Source organism: Perognathus longimembris, chromosome 3 (assembly GCF_023159225.1).
Source record: "Perognathus longimembris pacificus isolate PPM17 chromosome 3, ASM2315922v1, whole genome shotgun sequence".
Lineage (NCBI taxonomy): Eukaryota > Metazoa > Chordata > Mammalia > Rodentia > Heteromyidae > Perognathus > Perognathus longimembris.
Window position 1 is genome coordinate 48,922,742 of NC_063163.1, and position 26,985 is coordinate 48,949,726.

Below are 26,985 nucleotides of genomic sequence, written 5' to 3' on the forward strand. Positions count from 1 at the left end.
TTGTTGTGCTGGTGGCATTACTGTGATTTTGTTTGTGGTCTTTTGGTAGATACCCAAAAGTGGGGCTGCTGGGTCATAGGGGAGTTCCATATTTAGCCTTCTGAGGAATCTCCATACTGCTTTCCAGAGTGGCTGAACCAGTTTACATTCCCACCAACAATGAAGTAGGGTTCCCTTTTGGCCACATCCCCTCCAACAATTGTTATTGTCAGTTTTCTTGATAAAGGACATTCTTACTGGGGTGAGATGGAATTTCAATGTTATGTAAACAATTGTTATATCATAGTTGTATCTACTTTCAACTTCCCATGTGTATCTGCAGCTTCTATTATTGATGATGTTCTTGTATCATCTTCCTGTGGTTGTACCTACACTATCTCTGTAATCTTATCTGAGTATATTGGAAACTGTGTATACTGGTATCAGAAGTAGGAAATTGAAAGGGAATACCAAAATTGAGAGACACATGGTAAAAAAAAAAAAGACAAACAACTACAAAAGCAATACTTGCAAAACTGTTTGGTGTAAATGAACTGAACACCTCATGGGGGAAAGGGAAAGGGGGAGGAGAGAGGGGGGTATGAGGGACGAGGTAACAAACAGTACAAGAAATGTATCCAATGCCTAACGTATGAAACTGTAACCTCTCTGTAATTCAGTTTTGTTGGGGTTTTTTCTCCCCTCTCCCGGCTCGGACTCTTTCTTCTCTCTTCCTGCCCTCCGTAACGTCCTCTCCCCCAACTCCCGACCAGCAGGTAAATTAGAGTGAGACGTGGGGGTTCGGTCCGGCCTGGCGTGCGCATGACCTACGTGGTAATGTGGCCGCTATCCTTCCCTGGGAGCTAGCGTACATAGACCACGGAGTTGGCTTCTGAGAGCGAACTAACTTTATTGAGAGAAGGACAAGGGGAGATGATTCCAAAGGAAGGGGGTTGGCCAGGATTCCGATAGGCCAAGAGCTGTCACCTGACCCCCAAGGGCTAATGTCACTTGAGCGCACCGAACCCGGGCTGGGTTGGTGGGCGCCTGGCTGGCTGGCAGGTTGGAGGGCTGTTGGCCCAACCGGTTTCTCTGGATTCCAATCTAGAGGGGGTAGCAGGGCCGCATTCCCCAGGGCTGGGGGAGGTGCATCAAGCCCCTTCCATCAGATGGACCCCAACACAGTTTGATAATAAAAATTTGAAAAATAAATAAAAATTGCCTAGGTAACAAAAAAATAATGGATGTATTTGGATTTTGAATACAAATGCATCTGAAGTGGTTTTTAAAAGCTAATGTCATGAGAGAACTCATTTGTGGTTTGTTAATGTACAAGACTAATGACATTGGCAATTTTAAATGCATTAAAGTGTGCTTGACTACATCCTTGTGTATATATTACAGTTCTGAAATTTAATCAAAGCTCAATAATGTGTATATTTCTTTCTTTCTTCCCCAATTACTCTATTATGCAGATCTAATGTGAAGACAGATCAAAGTGGTATTTGAACATGTTTTCTTATATCTAAAGGTGAAAGTATCTTGTTTTTGATGAGAGAGACTTTCTAAATGCAGTAACATCAAAGGGAAAAAAATCATTGTCTCTTGTTTAGAATGGAGCTCTGTGAAAATTACATTCACATAAAAAAAAAAAAGACTTTGTAGGTACCACTAGAAGCAAAGTGCAGGGTAGAATCTTAGAGGTCACCCATTGTGACTCTAGTTTTACAAATAAGTTTATTACATTACAGACCAACAAAGCATCTTTCTAACGATACTGTTTCTATTAGTGGTAGAAGAATTACTGTACAAAATGAATTCCAAAATCCTACAAGCTTTCTACACTGGGAAACAGGATATAAGAAAGAGGAAAAACATTAAAATACTTTTTCATTAGAAAAGTCTGCTAATAGGTTTCCATATGTGGCCTTATGTAGGCTGCCAGCTTAGTCTAGAACTTTTTTTTTTCTTTTTAGGAACCAAATTTCTTTATTTGAAGGAATGGTACAAATTAAAAGAACTTAGGATGCTCTGGTACAACTTATAGAAAAGGTAATGGTAACCCCAGCATGCATGCACTGCCTTGGTGAGGGGAAGTCACTTCGGCCTGAGGCTTAGCTGTCATTGTTACTGTCTCCCAGAGTGTGCTTGTCAAAGAGATACTCCGCCATGCCAGATTCAGGGGCTCCCATCTTGCGCAAGTTCGTGATGTGGTCACCCAATTCCTTGATGGATTTCACCTGCTCGTTCAGGTAATGAGTCTCCATGAAGTCACACAAATGGGGCTCATTTTTGTCAGTGGCCAGTTTGTGTAGTTCCAGTAGTGACTGATTCACACTTTTTTTCAAGTGCAATGCACACTCCATTGCATTCAGCCCTTTTTCCCAGTCATCACGGTCTGGTTTCTTTTTTTTTTTTTTTTTTATTAGTTGGACATAAATTATTTTACAAGGTGTTGTGCAAAGAGGGTGCAGTTACATAGTAGGGCAGTGTGTCCATTTCTTATGATATCTTACGACCTGTTTTTCTATTCCTTGTCTAGGTCAGGTTGACATATATGCAATATACAATGTATCAAGAACATATACAGTATTCACAGACTTGGTCTCTACTCTCTCTCCGTCTCCCTTTGTTAACAGTCATATATCAGGGAGATCATGCCCCTTTGTTTTCTGTGTTCTAGGCTTGTCTCACTCAACATTATTTGTTCGAGTTCTGACCATTTCCCTGCGAATAACAGTATTTCACCATTCCTAATCGCTATGTAGTATTCCATTGTGTATAAGTACCATATTTTTTGGATCCATTCGTCTGTGGAGGGGCATCTGGGTTGTTTCCATATTTTAGCTATTGTGAATTGTGCCGCGATAAACATGGAAGTACAAATGCCTTTTTGATATCTTGGATTTTGCTGTTTAGGATAGATGCCTAGGAGTGGTATGGCTGGGTCATAGGGTAGGTCTATATTGAGCTTTTTGAGAAACCTCCATACTGTTCTCCAAAGTGGTTGTACTAATTTGCACTCCCACCAACAATGGAGAAGGGTTCCTCTTTCCCCACAGCCCCTCCAGCATTTGTTGTTTCCTGAGTTCAGAGTATAGGCCATTCTAACTGGGGTGAGGTGGTATCTCAGGGTTGTTTTTATTTGCATTTCCTTTACTAGCAGGGATGTTGAGCATTTCCTCATGTGTTTCTTTGCCATTTTTATATCTTCTCTTGTGAAGTCTCTCTTTAGCTCTTTTGCCCATTTCCTAATAGGTTTATTGGGCTTGGAGGGGCTTAGTTTTTTGAGTTCTCTGTAGATGACCGATATCAGGCCTTTGTCTGTTGCTGTGCTGGTAAATATCCTTTCCCATATCGTTGGCTGTCTTTCTATTTTGGTGGCTATGTCCTTAGCTGTGCAGAAACTTTTTAATTTGTAGTAGTCCCATTTGTCGAGTCTTTCCCCTATTTGTTGTGCCCCTGGGACTCTATTCAGGAAGTTCCTTCCTGTGCCTATAAGTTCTAGTGTCTTTCCTACTCTGTCCTTCAGTAGTTTCAAGGATTCAGGTCTGATGTTGAGGTCCTTGATCCATTTTGAGTTGATCTTGGTGCATGGTGATAGGCTTGGGTCTACTTTGAGTTTTCTGCATATGGCTGCCCAGTTATCCCAGCACCAGTAGTTGAAGAGGCTATGTTTATTCCATTGTATGTCTTTAGCTCCTTTGTCGAATATCAGTTGGCTGTAAGAGTGCGGTTTTATTTCTGGGTCTTCAGTTCTAACCCATTGATCTTCCGATCTGTTTTTATACCAATACCATGCTGTTTTTGTTATAATGGCCTTGTAGTAGAGCTTGAAGTCAGGTATTGTGATACCTCCTGCACTGCTTTTTTTTGCCTAGAATTGCTTTGGCTATTCTAGGTTTTTTGCTGTTCCATATGAATTTATAGATTGGTTTCTCTATTTCAGTGAAGAATGTGGCTGGGATTTTGATAGGTATTGCATTGAATTTGTATAACAATTTGGGCAATATGGCCATTTTCACTATATTGATTCTGCCTACCCATGAGCATGGGAGGTCTTTCCATCTCCTTGTGTCTTCTTTGATTTCCCTTATTAGATTTTTGTAGTTTTCATTGAATAGGTCCGTCACGTCCTTGGTTAAGTTGATCCCTAGGTACTTTATTCTTTTTTTGGCTACTGTAAATGGAATTGTTTCCATAATTTCCTTTTCTGTTTGTCTATTGCTGGTGTACAGAAAAGCTGCTGACTTTTGTGGGTTGATTTTGTATCCTGCTACTTTGCCAAATTGGTTTATTAGGTGTAGGAGTTTGGGTACTGAGTTTTTTGGGTCCATCAGATATAAGATCATGTCGTCTGCGAATAGGGATAACTTGATTTCTTCCTTGCCGATGTGGATCCCTTTGATGTCCTCCTCTTGCCTTACTGCTATGGCTAGGGATTCCAGCACTATGTTGAACAGAAGTGGGGAGAGTGGGCATCCTTGTCTTGTTCCTGAGTTTAGGGGGAATGATTTAAGTTTCTCTCCATTTAATATGATATTAGCAGTTGGTCTGTTGTATATGGCTTTTATTGTTTTGAGGAATGTTCCATCTATTCCTGTTCTCTCCAAAGCTTTTAATAGGTATGAATGTTGTATTTTGTCAAAGGCTTTTTGGGCATCGACTGAGATAACAATGTGATTCTTGATTTTAGTTCTGTTTATGTGGTGAATTACGTTGATTGATTTACAGATGTTGAACCATCCTTGTGACTGAGGGATGAAGCCTACTTGGTCATGATGTATGATATTCTTGATCAGTTTCTGGATCCTATTAGCTAATATTTTATTGAGGAGCTTTGCATCTGTGATCATTAGTGATATTGGTCTGTAGTTCTCTTTTTTTGTTGGATCTTTGCCTGGTTTGGGAATGAGTATGATATTAGCTTCGTAGAATGAGTTTGGGATTTCTCCCTCCGTTTCTATTTCGCGGAAGAGTTTGAGGAGTATTGGAATTAGCTCCTCACTAAAGGTTTTGTAGAATTCGTTGGTGAATCCATCTGGGCCTGGGCTTTTCTTAGTAGGGAGGTTCTTGATTACCTCCTGTATCTCACCGTAAGTTATTGGTTTATTTAGTTGATTTATTTCTTCTTGGTTCAGTTTGGGCAGTTTGTACTTCTCTAAGAATTGATCCATTTCTGTAAAATTATTGTTTTTTGCTGAGTAGAGGTTTTGGAAATAGCTCCTTATGATTGTTTGAATATCGTGTGTACTTGTTGTAATTTTTCCTGTGGAGTCCCTGATTTTACGAATATGAGTCTCTTCTCTTCTTTTTTTTGTAAGTCTTGCAAGGGGTCTGTCAATTTTGTTTATTTTCTCAAAGAACCAGCTTTTAGTCTTATTTATTTGTTGAATGGTCTTTCTATTTTCAATCAGATTTATCTCTTCTTTAATCTTATCTCTCCCCTCCTAGTCATTTTAGATTCTGTCATTTCTTGTTTCTCCAGTTGTTTTAGTTTCATCGTGAGGGTATTCACCTGCGCTGCTTCCATTCTTTTAATGTGGGTGCTGAGTGCAATGATCTTGCCCCTCAGTACTGCCTTAGCTGTGTCCCATAGGTTTCTTTGTGATGTGTTTTCTTTGTCATTGTGGCTTATGAATTCGTTGATTTCATCTTTAATTTGATCTGTGGCCCAAGTGTTGGATAGCAGCGTGGGGTTTAGCCTCCAAGAGTGTGTATAGGCTCTGTGGTATCCTTTGTTGTTGAGGGTTACCTTTAATCCACTGTGATCAGATATAATACATGGGATGACGTCAATACTTTTGTATTTGCTGAGGTTCTTTGTGTGGGCTATGACGCGGTCTATTTTGGAATATGATCCATGGGCTGCTGAAAAGAAGGTGTATTGGGTCTCTGTAGGGTGAAAGGTTCTATATAGGTCTGTTAGATCCATTTGGGAAATGGTGTTATTTAGGTCCTCAGCTCCCTTACTAATCCTCTGAGTGTTGGATCTGTCTCTAGGAGAGAGAGGAGTATTAAAGTCACCCACTATGATTGTGTTTGCGTCTATCTTGCTCTGTAATTCTTTGAGAATTTGCTTGACATATGTAGGGCCTCTTTTGTTTGGTGAGTATACATTTATCACCGTGATTTCTTTTTTTTTTTTTTTTTTTTTTTTTTTTGGCCAGTCCTGGGCCTTGGACTCAGGGCCTGAGCACTCACTGTCCCTGGCTTCTTCCCGCTCAAGGCTAGCACTCTGCCACTTGAGCCACAGCGCCGCTTCTGGCCATTTTCTGTATATGTGGTGCTGGGGAATCGAACCTAGGGCCTCGTGTATCCGAGGCAGGCACTCTTGCCACTAGGCTATATCCCCAGCCCTCACCGTGATTTCTTGATTCTGGATTTTTCCTTGTATTAATATGTAGTGTCTTTCTTTGTCTTTTTGAGTGGACTTTAAAGAGAAGTCCAGCTTGTCTGAGATCAGAATGGCTACACCTGCCGTTTTGGTGGATGCATTTGCTTGGTAGATCTTGCTCCATCCTTTCACTCGAAGCCTGTTTTTGTCCCTTGCTGTAAGGTGGGTCTCTTGTAGACAGCAGATGTCAACTTTTTGTTTGCGAATCCATTCTGCCAGTCTGCTCCTCTTTATCGGGGAGTTTAAACCATTTATATTTAAAGAGATCAAGGATAAGGGTGTTTTTTCTCCTTCCATTTTCTTGGTGGGCTGTTTTTTCTTCTTTTTTTTTCTTTCTTGTCTTTAGTGAGCTTGTGTTTCTGCTGGACTTTGGCTATTGAAGTTTCTTTCTGATTCTGTCTGTGTGTCTTTTACGATCTCTGTTGGGTGGGGATCCCCTCTTAATATTCACTGTAGGGCTGGTTTTTTATTCACATACTCCTTTAGCTCCTCTTTGGTGTGGAAAGATCTGGTTCTCCCTTCGAATGTGAACTCCAATTTCGCTGGATATTTGATCTGAGGTTGTAAATTGTTATTCTGGAGTACTTGGATGGTGTTCTTCCACTCACTTCGAGCTTGGTAAGTTTGTGTGGATAAGTCGGATGTTATTCGAATCCTCTTCCCATTGAAAAAAGTTTCCTTCTTCGCTTTGGCTGAATTCAGAATTTGCTCTTTAGTCTTGAGGTCTGTAGTCTTGAATATTATGTGCCTTGGGGTGGCTTTCCTGGGGTCTGGCCTGCCAGGTGTCCTATAGGCTTCGGTTACCTGGATGGGGTCCCCTGTGAGATTGGGGAAGTTTTCTGCAATAACTTTATTGAGAACATGATTAAGCCCTCTGCTCTGGTATTCGGCTCCTTCTTCTATTCCAATTATGCGCAGATTATATCTCTTGTCTTTGTCCATTAGTTCCTGGATTAGTCTTCCCTGAAGCTTCACCTTTTCTTGGAGTGTGGTCATTTTCTGGTTGTTGTCAGCTGCTTCATCGTCCAGGCGAGAGATTCTGGATTCTATATGGTCTACTCTTTGTGTTATGGTTTCAATTGCGGAGTTTATGGATGTCAGAGAGCTATTTATGGTTGTCATATCAGCTCTGATCGTGGAGATTTCTTCCTTTAAAGAGTTTTAAATCTATTTTTTCATGCATTTCAATTCTCAGGATGTGGAGATTTTCTTTAAAGGCAGCTTGCATTGTATCCATTTTTGCTTCCATTTCTTTAAAGCAGGCTTGCATTGTATCCAGTTTTGCTTCCATTTCTTTCTTGGCTTCCTGGGTGTCCTTCCAGATTTCCGCTCTAAATTCCTGGAATTGTTTTCTGATTTCATTTCTGACGCTTTCAATCATTCCTGTTAACATGGCCTCATTTGCTTTTTTAGTCTCCATCTCCTCTTCAGTCGTGCTGCTTTTTGGAGCTGGCGAGTTGGCTTGCCCTTTGATGAACTGAGTTATGTTTCTTTGTGATTTGCGCATCTGGAGATCTGGATGGCTTCTCAGGTTTGGTTTGTAGCTCTTCCCTCCCTCCTGTGTAGATGTGTCTACGGCAGCAGGTGCTGTCGCTGTGTCCCCGCCCACCAGTGCAGGGTACGCCTACCAGAGCGGGCGCTGTTGCCGGGGGCCCCGCCCTCCTGTGCGCTGTGTGTCCACTGCAACAGGCACTTCGGCGGGATATGCCTCCCAGAGCAAGTCCTGGGTTGGTGGGTTGTGTTTGCACCCTCCCACGAGTCCATTGGGGGGGAGCGGTATGTGTGGGGTCCAGTGGGATCGACTGTCCGGGTGTGGGTTGGCACCCTCAGACCTCGCCTCCGCTGCAAGAGGGAGACGTGATCACTCCCAGGTGACCCTGCTGGGCTGGTATTGCCCACCAGTGCCTGTGGTTTTAGTTGTAAGAGTCTGCGAGGTCCAGGCACCTCGGGTGGGGTTTGCACAACCGGCTGTCTCCCGGCCCCTGTTGGGAAGGGGGCGGGGCTGGTTCAGCCAGTTCAGGAACCTGTGGGGTGTTGGTGCTGCTGGGCCCTTCCCCTGCTAAACTGACTTCCCAGCGCCTGATGGGAGCTTCCCCGCCTGATTTGGGGGTTCTTTGTTCCCTCAGGGGTGGGGGAGGGGGAGGGAGGGCACTCACTTTTGCTGCTTTGTGTGTGTGTCCCGCGCAGCCGTTGGCCCTCCAGGGGTTGGCTAAGTGTCATGGTGGCTTCCTTGGTTCCCGATTTCTGCCGCACTGGGTTCCCTTGTCCGAACCCGGTGTGAACCCGACCTTCTCGTCGCTGCTGGTGTGTGTCTTGGTCCACACCCTGCCTTGTGTCCGTGGGGTCTCCCGCTATATGAATTCTGCGCTCCTGGCAGCCCGTCCATCTGCCGATCGCCGGGTTCCCCTTTCCCAGCCTGACCCTGTTTGGGCCAGGGTCGGCTGGTGGGGGGAGGGTGCCCTGGTGAATCTCCGGCTCCGTGTAGGTTTTCGGTTCTTCTTTTTTGCTCCTTTTTGTTTTCCTGCATTTCTCCACTGCTTCTGGCTGCTGGTTTTGCTGGTTCTTGATGGGGTGTTGGGTGTTGGAGTTCCCAGCTCACTATGCCGTTGGAGCGAGTCGGGGTGCCTCCCTATTCTATCGGCGCCATCTTTCTCACAGTCTGGTTTCTTGATATCCTGCAGGAAGATGCGGCCACCTCGCTGGTTCTGCAGCTTCATCAGTTTCTCTGCATGTTCCCTTTCCTCATGAGATTGGTGAAGAAAATATTTGGCAAAGTTCTTCAAAGCCACATCATCTCGGTCAAAGTAGTAAGACATGGACAGGTAGACATAGGAGGCATAGAGCTCCAGGTTGATCTGGCGGTTGATGGCGGCCTCCAAGTCCTGGTGGTAGTTCTGGCTCACCTGAGAGGGGGATGCGGTCGTCATGGCGGCGGCACGGTGAAGGAGCGGTGGCGGAGGCCCCGGGGCGGTCCGAGGGCGCGGTGGAGAGAGAGAGAGGTGGTGGGAGGTTGGTGGCTCCAAGCGGGCGGCCGGGATGGGGGTCGAGCGCCGGGTTCCGTTCAAGCACTGTTGAAGCAGGAAACCGCAGCGACTCTCGGCGAGGAACCTAGTCTAGAACTTTATGGGAACATAATTCTCTCCAGGATTCTCAATCAGAGTTTACTAACAGAGATTCACAGGAAATACACAGAGTACCAAGAGTTCTCTCACATTGTCATGGTTGATACAGAGAAAGAATGATTCTCAGTTTGGATTTCAGGTAGCATGTCTATATTCTCCTCTGTCTCATGACCACCTACGTTTCTTACCAGTGGCTCTGGCAACTATTCATGTGTCTCAACTTCTGATAAAGTTAGTGGAACATTTGAAGATCAAAATATAAATTCTGGAACCTTCTGATGGGATGAATGTAAGGTTTCTTTATGCATTTTAGCTTATTATAATTAAGCTATAGTTTGAAGAATTATGCTTCTACAAAAATAATATTCTTTTAAAAATTTATCTTTGTTATTATAAAGGGGTTGCACAGAGGGACTACAGTTATGTAAGTCAGGTAAAGAGTACATTTCCTTTTGGACAATGTTAGCCATTGAAATAACATTCCTAAGAAAATTTTAAAAATTCTTTCAATTACAGATCAACAAATTATCCACAGCCTCTGGCCCCAATTCAAACTCATAGCTTGTTTTTCATGATTAAAATTTTATTAAGACAAAGCTACTTTAATTAATCAATGTATTCTTTATGTATATTTTTACACTGTATATCACTGATAAATAATTATTGCAACAACTGGTGTATGTACATAACCTAAACATTTCATTGTGTCTCTTTATGGAACAGTTTGCAGCCCTCTAATTTAACCAAAAAGAATTCTGGCAATAATGTATATTGTCTTTGGAAATGGTAGAAATAAACTATAGCTTATTTTATAAGTAATAAGAGGACATTGAAAAGTATTCTTCAAAGGAGACAATGAGTTTGAAGTTTGACTTACAGCTGTGTAAGAGTAGAGAAAGAAAAATACATACCAGACTCTCATTGCCTCAAATTGACACCACTCTGGGCAATGATTTTTGAGGATAAGTCCCTGAAATCTCAAGCAACAACAACTTACTATGTAAGTTATTTCAGGCCAAGCTCAGGAATGTTTAAAGGAGTACGTACTATCTATTCAAGATTCAGTATGGTAAAAATTCCCAGTCTGGCATCAAATCAGAAATCAATAGCTTTTCAGGGGCTGGGGATATAGCCTAGTGGCAAGAGTGCCTGCCTCGGATACACGAGGCCCTAGGTTCGATTCCCCAGCACCACATATGCAGAAAACGGCCAGAAGCGGCGCTGTGGCTCAAGTGGCAGAGTGCTAGCCTTGAGCGGGAAGAAGCCAGGGACAGTGCTCAGGCCCTGAGTCCAAGGCCCAGGACTGGCCAAAAAAAAAAAAAAAAGAAATCAATAGCTTTTCAAATAAGCAGGAATACAAAACTTACACTGATCAAAAGAGTACACATGTAAGAGCATGAGTAAACAAAGATATTAAAAGATACTATATGTTTCAAAGACAAAAAGTTAAAGGAAATATTGAATAATGTAAGTAAAGTCAGCATTTTTTCCTGACTTTCTGTTCACCCAGTTCTGCAATTATGTCAATGGAATAATAGGAAAAGAAGGAATCTCAGATCTTTTAATCACAGATCACATATTCAAGGAAAAATGTTTACTTGGTTTAAATTCTCCTAAGACAAAGTCGATTAAAGTGACATTTAGATCGGAATAAGGCTCCATATCTTTCTTTTCTGTTCCAAATATTGTTGCCTATACCAAAAGCTAGAATTCATTGAATATTTACTCTCTGCCAAATGTCAAATGCAAAGCTCCTTATCATAAACTTATTTAAATGTCACTATGTTTTTATGAAACTATAGTTATAATTAACCCTTTCTCAATAAGAAACAGTCTTACAGAAGTTGGGACCAAGTCAATATAAAATCTTTATTTGTCAGAATAGCACCGCTAGTAAGTGCTGTAACAATCAGTTTAGTAATTCTGTCCCTTGGGCTTGATTATGTGCAGAATGATCCTCAATAACAGATTAGTGTTTGCTTCTTTTAGGCACCAAGGGTTTCCACCAGCAATATTTTTTTGATAGGTGATGTGATTCCCCACTGTGGGAAATACTGTCCCCATGTCAAGTGGATTCTTCACAACATGAAAACCTAAATATGGATGACAGGGTAGGAATTAGGGGCTGGGGATATGGCCTAGTGGCAAGAGTGCCTGCCTCATATACATGAGGCCCTGGGTTCGATTCCCCAGCACCACAGCACCACATATACAGAAAATGGCCAGAAGTGGCGCTGTGGCTCAAGTGGCAGAGTGCTAGCTAGCCTTGAGCAAAAAGAATCAGGGACAGTGCTCAGGCCCTGAGTCCAAGCCCCAGGACTGGCCAAAAAAACAAAAAAAAACAAAAAAAAAAAACAGGGTAGGAATTAGGAGAGAAGAGGAATACAGGAATACAATTATAATTTGAAAAGAGATCAGAGTATCTTGAAATATTCCCCGAAGTGTAAATCTTCCATGGCAATGTCCTTTCCCCCAGACATTAGTGTGCTAGCCACAACCAAATACCCCTTCCTATTTTTCACTACTGCTTTCTTCCCCTGTTCTTCCTATGTCTTCACTTCCTATCTCTTCACTTCCTGAGTCTCTTCTGTATCAGAAGAAAGAAATGCACTCTGCCATTCACAAGATTATCCATGTAAATACTACTATGAGCATGGTAGGTACAGGATCTCAAACAAGATCTAAGTTATCAACCCTTTTCAGATTTAGGTGTGCTCAAGACAGTAACTCTGCTCAGATGGATTGATGCATAGTCTAGAAGATGCTTGAAGAAAGGTTTAATATCAGAAAAGCTGAAATAATTTTCAGACCTAAGAGATACAATTTATGAGAACATAGGAAACATGATCAAATCATAGATTCCAGAATATACCAAAGAGCCCAAGTCAGGTGATTGGCAGTCAGGTGTTACTGGTTTCAAGCAGGTGATTTCTGGAAAGGCTACATGCTGGCTTCCATGAAGAGGAAGAGAGGAAGGGACTGTTCTCCCAGGAAGACCTAACAGTAAAAACTCAAACAACTATATCTATTTCTCATTATTAATCTAAGTTTTATACACTTAGGAAATATATGTGACGAGTTACTGTTTCTCTTATGCAATCATACAAAAATACATGTTCCCAGTTTTGACAATGTAGAAAACCTGGAGGGATGTAGTTGGAAGGATAATAAGTTATTAGAAGCCATTCCATGACACTGGTACCACTTACAAGAAATAAAATCACTTTTATGAATAGAAATTTTTAAAAAATGTATCAAATGGACTGAAAGTAGCAATGATTCAATTTAAAAGAACAAAGCTGAGTAGTTTACAACTATCAGTTTCTAAGTTAACAACTCATTACATTCAAGAGTATCAGGGGAAATTAACTACTTCAAATTAGGAAAGGACCATAAACTCTTGGAGAAAGGGAGTGAATAAAAGTATTAGACAAGCAATTACATGAAGAGTTTTTCATTTTTTAATCTTGTGTTTCTAGGGTATACAGTCATTTTGCATTATTGGATTTCCATTAATTCTGTTCTCAAGAAAGTTACACTGGGAAGTTTCTTAAAATATTTTTAGTCCTAAGTGTGTAGAGACCCTTAAGTCCTAATGCCAACAAATATTCTTGTAAATGAGACCTCGACCATTATTCATTTTCCTTGAATTAAGAGTGTGAAAATTAACATATGATTTTTAACCATCAATATTAACCAATAACTGAAAGTGAACAAGAAACTTTTAACTTTGGCTAAAATCAATATTAACTGTGCTTTATATTTTAAAGGATTTTTGTCATAAAATAAACAAATATATGCATGCTTTTAAACCTTATTTGTCTTGCATGTCATGAAGGAGGGCTCTTTTTATTTTTAAGGATAATTTTAATGTTAGTATTAAGGTGCTTAGAGAGGGATTGCCATTTCTTAAGTCAGGCAATGAGTACATTCCTTTTTAGACAATGTCACTCTTTCCTTTGCTCTCTCCCAGTTTTCCCCTCTTATCGCTGCCCACAAGTTGGATGGATCATTTTCTGTATAATATCTACCTAGACCTATGTCTGCATTCACCCTTCCTGTGAGGAAGATCTCTTACAGCCAAGTTTGTAAACTTTTTGTCAGAATTCATCTAGTTCTTCAATCAATAAGGAGTTTCTGAAAAGAATTGAAACGGACTTAAAGGATAAAGAGCCAAACAATCTGGTTGAGTTACATTCTAAATCTCAAAGTCAGAATTTTCTAGATCAAAGTCAGATTAGATTTACACACTTCAACTGAAACATGGCCAAATGGGTTGAGAAGGAGCATATTGATTGTGAATGCAAACTCCACTGCATAACTTTTATTTTAGAAACACCTTACATTTTTGACATATGCACATGAAAACTTTTTCTTATCACATTAAATATACAAAGTATTTCTAAGTGAAGATCTCATATCTAAATCCCATTCCAAGTCTTAGAATTTAAATAATTATATTTCCCAGAAGTGTTTTAAATTTACATTGCTGTGAATATTGCTTTTATTATGAGAATATTTGAAAACTTATGGAATAAAGATTTAAGGTTAAGGTTTGAGTGTGTTTCTACACAACCTCTTGTCTTATAAGACCTTCACATTTTTGAAAATACAAATATAGATTATAAAGTTTGAAAATGACACAGTAAAAATGCACTGAGATATCTAATTCTTAATTTGAGTTAAAGATTAAATAGTTAATATCTAAACTTTATGAAGGCAAGGTCCATTTTATTTGCCTCCCAGACTTTGTCTAAATTGTGTCTGAGAACTCTCACAGGAATACATCCTGTAGGTATGACTTAAAACAGGTTTATTCTGATTTGTTTAGGGTTATACATAGACCATAAATGACAAGCATGTTTTAGCAAATCAGCATAATTGATGTGATGTATCTGTGTCATTCTTTTGTATAGAAAACCTACATCAATTTTTTTTCCTTTTCATTATTATCCTTTGTTAGGTTTTTTAAAGTAGGTAGCCGGTAAAGGAGAACGCCACACAGTATTCAGGCAGGAGAGAACGTTTATTACCGAACTGCTGGCCTGTGGTCAAGATGATCCATGGCCGGAAAGAAGGGAGAGAGAGAGAGAGAGACCCCCACCCAGCCCTGCTTTATTTAGGGCAGGGGCAAGGGGTGTGGCCAGGTGGATTAGGATGTGACCTCAGGGAGAGGGGAGGTAACTGCCTCCAGGTCTGCAGGTTACCCAGGTAACTGGGTGGAGACTTAATGAGGTGGGGGCATCTGCATGTAGCCCTCAGGGAGAGGACCTAACATCCTTAAGTAGTCATACAAAGAAGTTGCCATTTGACACAGCTGCTATGGTTAAAATATGTAGTGATCAATGTCACCCCTTTCATAGTTATTACCCATTCCTCACCTGCCTACCCTTTCCCTCACTCTTCTTCATTTTGAAGGACATATATTGAATTCTCCACTCTCATTCTTCTTCATTAATCTATTCTTTTCCTTTTGACCCCGATTCTATACTTTTTGAGTACTGTTTCTTAGTGTTTTACTTTTCTGAACTTTGCTTTTGCCTTTATAATGAATTACACTATTTGAGATCTCCCTTGAATCTATTGCATTCCAGTTAATGTATTTGTATATACTTGCATGCCATCCAGTGTGTTTACTTATAAGTTTATAAGATAAAGCTAGCTTTCACATAGAAGGGAAAACAAGAATACTCTGTCTCTCTGGGCCAGACTTACTTCACAGTATCATTCACTCTAAAGCACAAAGTAAAATTTCATTTTGTGACACATTTTCTTGATCTATTCATCCACTGAGGGGCATCTGGGCTGATTCCATACCTTGGCTATGGTGAATAGTGCTGCAATGAACAGGACTGTGCTGGTGGCTTTAGTATATCCTGGTTTGTCAACTTTTGGGTAAATGTCCAGGAGTGGAATTGCTAAATTATAGGGTAATTTTATTTAATATGTTTTGAGGAAACACCACACTGCTTTGCAGAGTGGTTGTACAAGTTTGCATTCCCTCCAACAGTGTCTTAAGGATCTTCCCTTTTGGCTGACTGTTCTTCAGCATCTGTTAGTATTTGTTTTCTTGATATTGGCCATTCTAACTGGGATGAGGTGGCATTTCAATGTTGTTCTGATTTGTGTTTCCTTTATGGCCAGGAGTGTTAAGCATTTCGTTATGTGTCTATTGGCCATTTTTACTTCTGAGAAGACTGTTTAGCTCATTAGCCCATTTATTAATTGGACTATTGGTTTTGTGAGGGTATTGAAGTAGAGTGGGGGTTCGCTACAATGAAACGGGGTCCCCCCCCAAGGGAGGGGATTCCTGGTTCCCCCAAGAGTCCACCACACAGTCTCCACTACAAGATGACAAAAAGACAGATTTATTGGGGAAGTAAAAAGTGAAAAAAAAGTGAACCGACTGGCCTTGGTCGCAGCCCAGACTCCGGAGCCGAAACTGCCAGCCAACCCACCACGTGTGCAGGATCAGGGCCCAGACTCAGGAGCTGGGACCCCACCCCCATCCCCCCACCCCCCCCCCACCCCCCGCCCCGCACGTGTGCAGCCCAGACTCCGGAGCTGGAACCGCCTGTCCGTGGCCTTCCAGCCTGGTTATAAGGTAAACATCACAGACAAACTTGCCACACGCAGGTGACCAATGAAGATACAACACTTACAGAGCATGCTAGGCCCCACACAGGTGGCCAATAGAGTTACAGTCTGTCTCAAAATATCTATTTGAACTAACCTATCATTCTAGTTAGAATTGATGCATGGATTTGGCAGGGTTCACATGATGCAGGTGGATATGCTTACTCACAGGTTCTCTTGAAGCTCCCAGGCCTCAGGTGGTCAATCTACATAACTTATCATAATAAAGGGGAGCTTCCCTGAATAGGGTGGAGGAAGGCAGATGGAGTTGGCTTCTGCTCTTACCTGAGCTGGAGTCAACCTGAAGTCCCTCCACAGTTAATGATGGCACTGGCCAGATCTGACCTCCCTATTACAGGTATAATTCTTAACTTCTCCATATATTTTGTATATTCAATCATTGTCTGATGTGTAACTGGCAAAAATCTTCTCCCTAGCAGGCTGTCTTTTAAGCTTATTACTATATTCTTTGCCATGGAGAACCTCTTTAGTTAAATGCAGTCCCAATTATCAAGATTTTCTTTTATTTGCTCTGCTTCTTGGATATTTACTCAGAGTTTCTACACATGTATAAAAACCATGATAATTCCCCTAATTTTTCCTATAATAGTTTCATGGTTTCAGGTCTTATATTTAAGCACCTGATCCATTTCGATAGTGGCCCATCACTGTAATTTTAGTTACTCAGGTCTGAGGATCACTGATTAAAGCCAGCCTAGGCAGGAAAGACCATGAGATTCTTACCTCCAATTAAGCAGCAAAAAAAAAACAGAAGGAGAGATGTGGTTCAATTGGTAGTGCCAGCCATAGCAAAAGAGATAAGAGAAAGCACCCAGGCCCTGAGTTCAAGCCCCAAGGCAGGCACACAAAAAATGACAAAACTTAGATATAAGTTCTCTCTGTTTTTGGAAGATGTTTGTTTTGGGAGCTAACATTAAACCTACTGTAATACTAAGGAATTGACACATGTACACAAGCTAACATGTCTTTTTGGTCTTTTCTCATTAGTAAAAGCCTGAAGCTCCAACAATAACATTCTTAAGGTTTGTGAGAGACTTCTGAAAATAAGCCCTAAATTAGGTTGGCTTTGCAGCTCAAAATTTTGCATTTTCAGTTTTACTGTTAGATTTCCAAATGTCTCATGGTTTCTTTCTGACATCACAAAATTTACATCATCAATTCCAACAGCCTTTTCCTTGTATGGTTTTGCCACTGAGAGCTGACAAAAAAGTGACCAATAGAAAGGAGCACACAATGGCCAGATGCTGTCATTTGAATAATCATAATGACCTCAATGAATTGCATGTCTTCAGGACCTCAGGAAAGCACAATGAGTGATAGAGAAGCCAAAGGAAAGGAAGACTGTCCTGGGCCCTTGCCTTTTATTTTGTGTCTTTATTGAATGAAAATTTAGGTGATGGAACCTAAAATGCTAACAGTAATGGCAAGGTGAAAGCCTGGTACAAGGTGGCTCATGCCTGTAATCCTAGCTATCCAGGAGGCTAAGAACTAAAGATTGTGGTTTAAAGTTAGCCTTGGCATGAAAGTCTGCTAGGCTCATCTCCAACTAACCATCAAAATGTTGGGCTGGAGGTGTAACTCAAGTAGTAAAGTGCCATCCATGAGCAAAGAAGCCAAATGAATAGCATGAAGTTCTTTAATTCAAGCCCCAGTACTTGTATAAAATGAAGGAAAGGAAAAGGAACAAAAGGGAAGGGAGAGGGGCTGGGGATATGGCCTAGTGGCAAGAGTGCTTGCCTCCTATACATGAGGCCCTGGGTTCAATTCCCCAGCACCACATATACAGAAAATGGCCAGAAGGGGCGCTGTGGCTCAAGCGGCAGAGTGCTAGCCTTGAGCAAAAAGAAGCCAGGGACAGTGCTCAGGCCTTCAGTGCAAGCCACAGGACTGGCCAAAAAAAAAAAAAAAAAAAAAAAAACGGGAAGGGAGTGAAAGGGACAGGGGAGGGGAGAAAGAAAAGAAGGAAGAGAGGTGGAAAGAAAGGAGTGAAAAAGAAATGGAAAAGACCAGAAAAAAAAAAAAAAACTCTAAGAGGAGACAGATTTTTGCTTTAATATGTAAGACCTATAGACTTGGCCCTGGGGGTTCTAATGAAAAATGTGTGCTACACACTTGAGGGGAAAGGTCAGGAAAAAAAAAAGAAAAAAAAAAGGTCAGGAAAAAAGAAAAGAAAATGAGGGAGAGGTTGACATTGTTCAAAAAGAAACGTGCTCATTACCTGACCTATGTCACTGTAACCCCTCTGTCCATCACCTTTACAATAAAAATAAATACATAAGTAAAAATAAAAAAAATGTGTGCTACAGAAGAAAGATACATGTATTAATTGTGCTCATTTAGATTTGCTATTTTACCTACCGTGAGCTCCTTGGCTCCAAAGCTCTATTTACATTTTTAAATGTCTGTGAACTAGAACCTGATGTTTTGCAAACACTTTAAATATTTTTAACAGATTTCTTGAAAAGTTACCCTACATGACCATATAAATTGAAAAGAATTCTGACTTCACACAATTCAATATCTATCAGTATCAGCATCCGACATTCAAGGCTATAAATTTTAATATTGAGGTTGACTGGATTCCTTTTTTGATATGAGTGTTCAGAATTTCCAGTCGATAATCAATCTAATATGTTCAAGAACTAACAAGCAGAAAAATGTTTAAATAAAATACAGCTGAAAAGAATTTTTAAAAAAAAGTGAGATACTTTCCATTTTTTCCTCAACTGAAAAATTTACTAACATTCAAGTAAAAAGGATCCACGTGCATTTTGTTTTTAACCATATATTAAATGTACAATGTTAGTACTATTACTAAAGTACTATGATTTTCTAGTCCTACAGATGTACCCCTTTTGTTCAGAATGACATGATTTTTAAAATGTTAACAGTATTTATGATTTTTGTTTTTGTTTTTTGTTTTTGTTTTTGTTTTTTTTTTGCCAGTCCTGAGGCTTGAACTCAGGACCTGAACACTGTCCCTGGTTTCTTTTTGCTCAAGGCCAGCACTCTACCATTTGAGCCAAGGTGCCACTCCCGGCTTTTTCTGTTTATGTGGTGCTGAGGAATCGAACCCAGGGCTTCATGTATATGTGGTGAGCACTTTACCACTAGGCCATATTCCCAGTCCTCTGATTTTTAAAAGTATTAAATTGATGGACATCAGTAGCTCATGCTTGTCATCCTAGCTACTCAAGATGCTAAGATCTGAAGATTGTGGTTCAAAGCCAGCCCAGGCAGAAAAATCTGTGAAACACTAATTTCCCATTAACCACCAAAAAACTGAAAGTGCACCTGTGGCTCAAGTGGCAAGGCACTAACCTTAAATGGAAACATCCAAGGGAAAATGCTAGACCTCGAGTTCAAGCTCCTGAAGCTGCATGGGGGAAAAAAAAAAAAAAGGTACTAAATCTCAGAAATGGTGGACAGCTCTACTTTTCCCCAGGGTTAACCAGCTCCAACCTGTCCTTCCTTTTAGTTTCCCCTGATTAGTTACAATCAGGATAAAGGATGGCTGTATTTGGGCATGCCTCAGTTTAGGTTGTACATTTTGAGGTAAAACATTTCTGTCATTCTGCGAAAACAATTATGGAGAAGTCAAAACCAGCAGCAGAGAAGGTAGGTGTGAGGAGAATTGCATTTGTCAACATTCAGAAGAACTCCATCAAACTTCAGCTAGGCATTTTCCCCCTGAGGTGTTGTTTGTCTAGCTCTGATCTAACTTTCATCCTCCAAGCTGTCTTTTCAGCAGGCAGCGAGCATGCAAAGGACAGGTTTCTACCCCCATGCAAGTCTAATAACACAGGGTTGTGCTTTCTGTTTTCCTAAGCAGAGAAACAAAGGCTGGGCATTACTCTAGCAAGGGTTTTAATCTTCATTATGCTGCAATTGCCTAAGTTGTAGAAATTATCTTTTGGATGACTTTGTTTTCATATGTAAACTAGGTGGCAGCAAATGTAAAATAAAGTCCTGCCATATTGAAGTCTCTTCCCATGTGTTATTCCTCTTCTATTACAAAGAGACAACCTTCTCATTGGTTTTTCACTCTGCTATGGAAATGTCAAAGGATTTCTTTAGAAGATGTGTTAGAAAGTTGGTTACTATACTTTAATGATCTAAAACCAGCATGCATGAAACAGAGAGCATCCTTTGAAATTTACTATCCTGGAAAGTATACATAGCTTTTGTGATAAAGTATTTGGAATCCTGTTTAGCTAATCCCTATTTTCTCACCTCTCACAGGCCTTTCTCTGTAATAGGTGAGTTCACAGGTTTTGCTCTATCTTGAAGTAGGAAAATGGAGGAACTGGCAAAGCTAATATTCACATAAATACTGTTTCACATCATCCTTATTAGAACTTACCATATATGTACTGTACAGCAATGTTCTGGAGCCATGCATTCATTGATGCAACAAAGACTATCTCTGCCAGTCAAGTGATACAGCCAATACTTTAAATATTTTAAAATTTGGTTAGGCAATAGTTAAACCCTAAAACCTTGAAATTGTTCCTGGATACAGCAAAAAAGTTTACATGTGGTACGGATCACAATCCTATATTCAAGTGCAGTTTATCAGCACACCATTGACTCGGTTCTTAAAATGTGGATGGCCCAATAGACTAAAATTAAATTAATTATCATGTTCATAAGACTGAAATAAAGGACCCACAAAAGGAAAATAAAGGTAAGATCAATTAAGTCCTGTTTACCTATTTGGTAATATTTGAGAGTTAAATTGGTAATTTGAAACTCAAATGCTCCTGAGATTTTTCAACTATTCCATTTCAATCCAAGGTAAGCAGATATGACTTCCCATAGATGTAATCACTCTTTTCTTTTTTAAAAATATATCTTTAAAAAGTTATATAAAAGGGTTTCAATTCAGCTGATCTGTTTATGAGTGCAATACCTCTTGATCAATGTCACCTTTCCCCTCTCTCCCAACCACACACACATCCTCTCAAGTTGCCTGGTTCCATTTTCACATATATGCATTGAATATTGTGATTGTAGTCACCCATCTTTCCTGTCTCCATTTGTCTGTCCCCTGTGGATACTCTGCTCCCTCAACAATCCCTCTATCAATCTCAACACTGTGAGGTAATAGTCAAGCTGGTTTCTGGCATGCACAACTGAATTTATATTGCCCAATTCATTTTTACTTGCAAATATGGGTAGTTCTTGAATCCCCTGTATCTTCAATCAAAGTTGGCAAATTCCAACTATGTCTATCAGTGTGAATAATCCTCCCTTTCTCCCATCACCAATTCCTTTCCTTTCACCAGCAGAAAGAAGTTCTAGTCATCATTCTCCTTAGTCCTTTTAAGTGAAATATTTCCAGTAATAGAGAGATGCTGCCAAAGAAAGAATAATAGCAAAGGAAAAAAAAGGTAGATTTCTTTCCTCTGCAGTAATATATTGTACACAAGACTCCACCTTTCTGTAAACTCTGCTTCAACTTTATTAAGTGGGTGGAGACACTTGTGAAAAGAATTTCATCAGGCCAAGTGCCTGTGGCTCATGCCTGTAAACTATTCAGGAGGCTGAGATCTGAGGATCCGGATACAAAGCCAGTCCAAGCAGGAAAGTCTATGAGACATTTGCCTCCAATTAACTACCAAAATGAACAGGAGTGCAGCTGTGACTCAAGTGGTAGAGAATTATCTTTCAGCACAAAAGCTCAAGAACAGTGCCCAGACCCTGAGTTCAATCCTCAGGACAATCTCAATCTCTCTCTCTCTCTCTCTCTCTCTCTCTCTCTCTCTCTCTCTCTCTCTCTCTCTCTCTCTCTCTCTCTCTCTCTCCCTCAATAAAGCCAGGAACAGTGTTTTAAGAATTGTAATTACAGCTGCTTGGGAGGTGGAAATCGAGGGCTCACCATTGAAGGCCAGCATGGCCATAAGCATTCACAGTATTTATGCACCCGTTATCCCATCAAAAACGGGGGAGCCCAAGTAGGAGGGCTGTAATCTATGTGGACCAGATATAAAGTGAGACCTTATCTTGAAAAAACTAACAAAATAGGAACTGATGGACTCACTCAAGTGATAGAATATCTGCTACCAAACGTGAAGCCCAAGTTCAAACCCTACTACCACCAAAAAGAAAAAGAAGGAAGGAATGAAGGATGGAAGGGAGGGAGGAAAGAAAGAAGGAATGAAGAAGGAAGGAAAGAAAGAAGGCAGAGAGAGAAAGAGAAGAAGGAAATGGAGGGAAAGAGGTAGGAAGAAGAGAGAAGAAAGGAAGAGGTGAGGAAAGAAAGGGGAAAGGAGGTGAAGAGAAAGAAAAATGTACCCATTACCTTACTTATGTAACTGTAACCCCTCTGTACTACACCTTCACAATAAAGTAACAGGTCCAGGCCATCTTATTTCAGTGCCCCATATATAGCTTTTTGTTGGGAAGTATTTTTAGAAACAGTTGCTAGGTTCTGGGGCCCCATGTATTTTCAGAAATTAATGACTTTGTTTGATTTAATTGGCCAAACAAGTTAACGATTAATACAATGATGTTAATTGCCATATACATTTCACATGAATGAAAAGTTTGGTTGTATATGGAATCAGTCATGAGGCAGGAAACTGGTCCACAGATTCGGGAAATAATTCACAGTTCTTCCAAGAAGTACATTTTCTCATATCTAATATACGAGGTGTCTTTTGGATTGTCTCCTAGATCTGTCATAATCTTAAGAGAATATTAGCCTAGAATTTTATTCATATATAATTTGTTTAAAAGCATGTACAATGTGTTGACTATTGTCATTCTTTTAGATGTTTAACTTTTGATTTCTCAAAAAAAGCAGTTCAGCTCTCAATAAGTTAAAAACATTGTATAACTACATCCATTTTTAAGAGAACAGAGGATTAGTAGTGTGATTTTGGAATCGGTTTGGGGTAAATCAAGGAAGGTAGCAAAGGAAGGATGGAGGAAAGGAAAAGAAAAAAGGAGAAAAGAAAGGGAGGGGAAGAGAAGGAAGAAAGGATAAGAAGAGGAAAGAAGAAGGGAGAAGAGAAAGGAAAGAGAGAAAAAAGGAAGAACAAAAGCAAGGGAAGGTACAAAAGAGGGAGAAAGAACACAGATGATATGATTGATTGATTTTTAGTGTCTGCCTCAATGTTTGAACTCAGAACCTGGGTGCTGTTCCTGAAGCTACTTTGCTGAAAGGTAGTACTTGAGCCACAACTCTATTTGCAACCTTTTTTTTTTTTCTTTTGGTAATTAATTGGAGATAAGAATCTCACAGATATTCTTGCCCAGCCTAGATTTGAACCATGATCTTCAGATCTCAACCTCCTGAGTAGCTAGGATTACAATGGTGAGCCACAGGTGTCTACCCTTTTCTTTTCTTTTACTTTCTTTGTTTCTTTTTTTTTTTTAAATGTAACTTTTAGCTAAATGTCTTCCCATTTTAACTGGTCATGTGACGCATATAGAGAAAAAAGAAATCTTAAATTCTACATTAAACCCACTCAAAGAATTATTTTCTTAGGCATACACCATCTGCCCTAAAAACAGTTGTTGATTCAGTATGAAAGAGCCTCTTTCTGGACTCCAGCCAGGTCACTTGGTGACTAAGCCAGGACAAGTCTCTGTTTGCTGAGGGGCAGCAGGAGGGGCAGGACTCTGAGATGACATTTAAGTAGATCTTTGAGTGAAATCAATAAAGCTTCTACCAGTCAATATAATTTAAATTGCTCTCCTAATTCTTGCATGGGAAAATGGCTTGTATGAAAAAAGAATTAGATAAAATCTGCTCTCAGAAGGATATGGTTTTCTCTTGTTAAGATATATTTATGAAAAACCATCTGAAGCATTTCAGTCCACCAGAAGCAATTTGATCTATTTCAGATAAACGTGTGCTCTGTGACAAGGCCACTTGAAAAGCAAAGATTATCTTTAAAAGCCTATTGAAAAATGAAAACTCAAAGTCCCTAGACGCTCAACTATGTTTCTATGACTAAAATGATAGCATAAAAAATAGCTCAAGCTCTAAAATTATATTGTATGAAATTATGGATGCATAAGAATCAGTTTCCTCTGAGCTTTGATAATTATGTTTTAAATAGAGTACTGACATGCTGTAATTATAATATTAAAACACTAAGATAATCAAAGTCTCAAATGGTGGTACCCTGGGTTTCAGAAAGATCTTGAAATTGTCATTAAAATTTTACAGTTATTTCAATTACTTCATGGGAACACTATTATTACTTGTACATTTCTGTTCACATCTAACTGGCAATCTTTTCGACACAGATAAAAGTATTATCATTATGTCTACTCAATAAAGTTTACTTTTATGCCATGCTCCCAATTTCTTCTTTTTTTTCATTATTTTTCTTATTTATTGTCAAAGTGATGTACAGAGAGGTTGTAGTTTCATACATTAGGCCCTGGGTACATTTCTTGTACTGTTTGTTACCACCTCCCTCATTCCCCCTTGCAGTAGATTAAAATTCTCTTTACTCTTGTTCCTTACTTTTTCAGCACATTCCAGTTGTTTTTTTCCCCAAAGTTAATCAAATCTCTCCCATCTTTGTTAATATCACTGTCCTATCCATTGTCCTCTGAGATTTTACTTCATTCAGTGTCTTTTTCATGTCGATTTTTCCTCTTCTCTTACTATGGACTTACTCCATCAGGTAGCATAACATTCCAATTCTCTGTTAGCTCAAAAATATAGGTAAGGCTACTTGGAAGTAACAGTAATTTCTGTTGCATAATTCAAGTTATGGAATTTTTTGTCACATATTACACTTTTTAGAAAGATTAGAGGATGTTCTTGCTCCCTAATGCTTCTTTCCCATTCTCTCTTCGGTTTTTTATTCTCCCTTTCTAAATTCCACTCAAATGGATGAATAATTACGCTGAGTCACTTAGTCCCCTTATGTCTCCTCTGTGACTTTATGCTACTTGAACTCTGCCATGTTTAGATACTGTAGAGAACCTGGTTCTTGAAATATTCATCCATAAGAAATATGAAGTGACTTTCTATATTTCCCAGGCATCTGTTTCATCTCAGTGAGTGTGTATGCATATGCACAAATACATATATATTTTAATTCCATTTATTACTTTTATTGGTTCAATTATAACATTATTCGCTACTATAAAGTGTTATTACTACCAATAATTAAATGTATTTGTTGTCCTTAGGTGTAGATAAGTATGTATTAAGTGAGAACTGTTGCTCACAGCAATATAACCCATTGTAACACTGTGATGTAAGTGTGATAGTGCAGTCAAGGAATGATATAATTGTGCAAAGGAGAAAGGCTAATTGACTATCCCCCTAAGGATTCCATTGATCTGGACTGGGAAGAACAAGTAGATACATGTGTCAAAGCACAAAAAGAAATGATAATCTTTCTGGGCACAAGTAATATATGTATAAATTGCCTGTTCAATGGCAAAAATTTCAATATGTAACCTAAAAATTAAGAAAGATGAAGGAATGGGTAGGCAGAACAGGTGTGTGAGAATGTCAAAAGAGGTGACATAGATTAAGAGGCAGTATATGCATAAACTTCTCTGTTGAATTGCAACACCTTTGAATAACTACTCAAGTAAAATAGAAATGCAAAAAAAATTAAAAATCTAAACCATGAATGTCATGCTAGATGGTGCTTTAGTTAACTTTTCTGGTCGGGTTTCTCTTGTAGGCTTCAGCCTTGCATTTCTACCAGTATGAGAATTTTCCAGTAAAAGATGCAGGAGATAAACACTTCTTTACTTTCCCTTCTGTCCTCTTTTCTGTGCATACCTTTTAGTTTAGTGGCCTCTTGCTCTTCCTTTACCTCACCCACTCAGTGTTATGAAATGTTCAGTCCCAATAGGTCTTACATCTATTCACTCCTTTCCTTTCTAATTACATCTATCTCTAATTATATCTATCAATGCATGTATTTATCAATTTCTTCACTTTCTTTCAGCAACACTGTGTTACTGACACCATCATTTCCCAGAACTACTGTGACAAAATAGCCAAGCAACATGCCTAGTACATTCAGGACTTTACATTTCATAATAATCAAACACAAATAATACAACTATATAATTTTAGGCTGACATGCATTTGGGGCATAAATGTCACTCCTTCATAGTAGATTTGTTACAGAGATTAGACAGAAAAAGAAGAGAGAAGAAGAAATTGAGCAGTAAAGAGATCGAAGTTCTTTGTATGTGTGTGTATGTGTGTACAGTGTGTGTATACATGTGTGTATGTGTCTGATTACATTTTTAGTTTTATCATTATCTTAAGTAATTATACAAAGGGACTTCAATTCAACATGTTAGTTTAGGAGTACAGTGTATGTTGGTCAATGTCAACCATTCCATATTCTCCCCCATCTCTCCCAACCCCACCTGCCCCCTCAATCTACCTGGCTCCATCTTCACATATGTACCTTGAATATAATGACTGCAAAATATGTATTATTTTTAATTATACAAAGGGGTTTTACTTTAACATGTCATTGTGTGAGAACAGTGTCTCTTGATCAATGTCACCCCTTTCCTTTCCTTTCTTCATGTGCTAAGACTTCTTAAGTACCCACATGTGTGCAAATAACATGGTAAGAGGCCATGAGCATGTCATGACACAGGGCTACATATAAGCGGGACCTGTGGACCTCACTCCCTGATTTGCCTGCAGGGTTTCCTCCCTATTATCATAAAACTCATAAAAATGCTTATGATTTTATATATAATGAAGGAATAGAAGATACTTTTATACTCCCTGATAAAGATGTTATTTTATTACACGAGGCCAAAACTCAAGCTAAGATATTTCATCATTTGACTGAAACACAACCTATCACATTG

General features: G+C 39.6%; 1 protein-coding gene across 1 annotated transcript in view; it reads right to left on the reverse strand.

The window, feature by feature from the left end:
* Window positions 1-2,085: 2,085 nt before the first annotated feature.
* LOC125347600 (ferritin heavy chain-like) overlaps window positions 2,086-26,985 on the reverse strand; it is an 89,482-nt gene continuing 64,582 nt past the window's right edge. The window contains exons 2-3 of the mRNA XM_048340598.1: window positions 9,033-9,489; window positions 2,086-2,377 (exon numbers count right to left, since the gene is read on the reverse strand). Of these exons, the coding sequence (XP_048196555.1) occupies window positions 2,094-2,377; window positions 9,033-9,489 (741 nt within the window). The 3' untranslated portion in view covers window positions 2,086-2,093. The remainder of the gene's footprint in view (window positions 2,378-9,032; window positions 9,490-26,985) is intronic.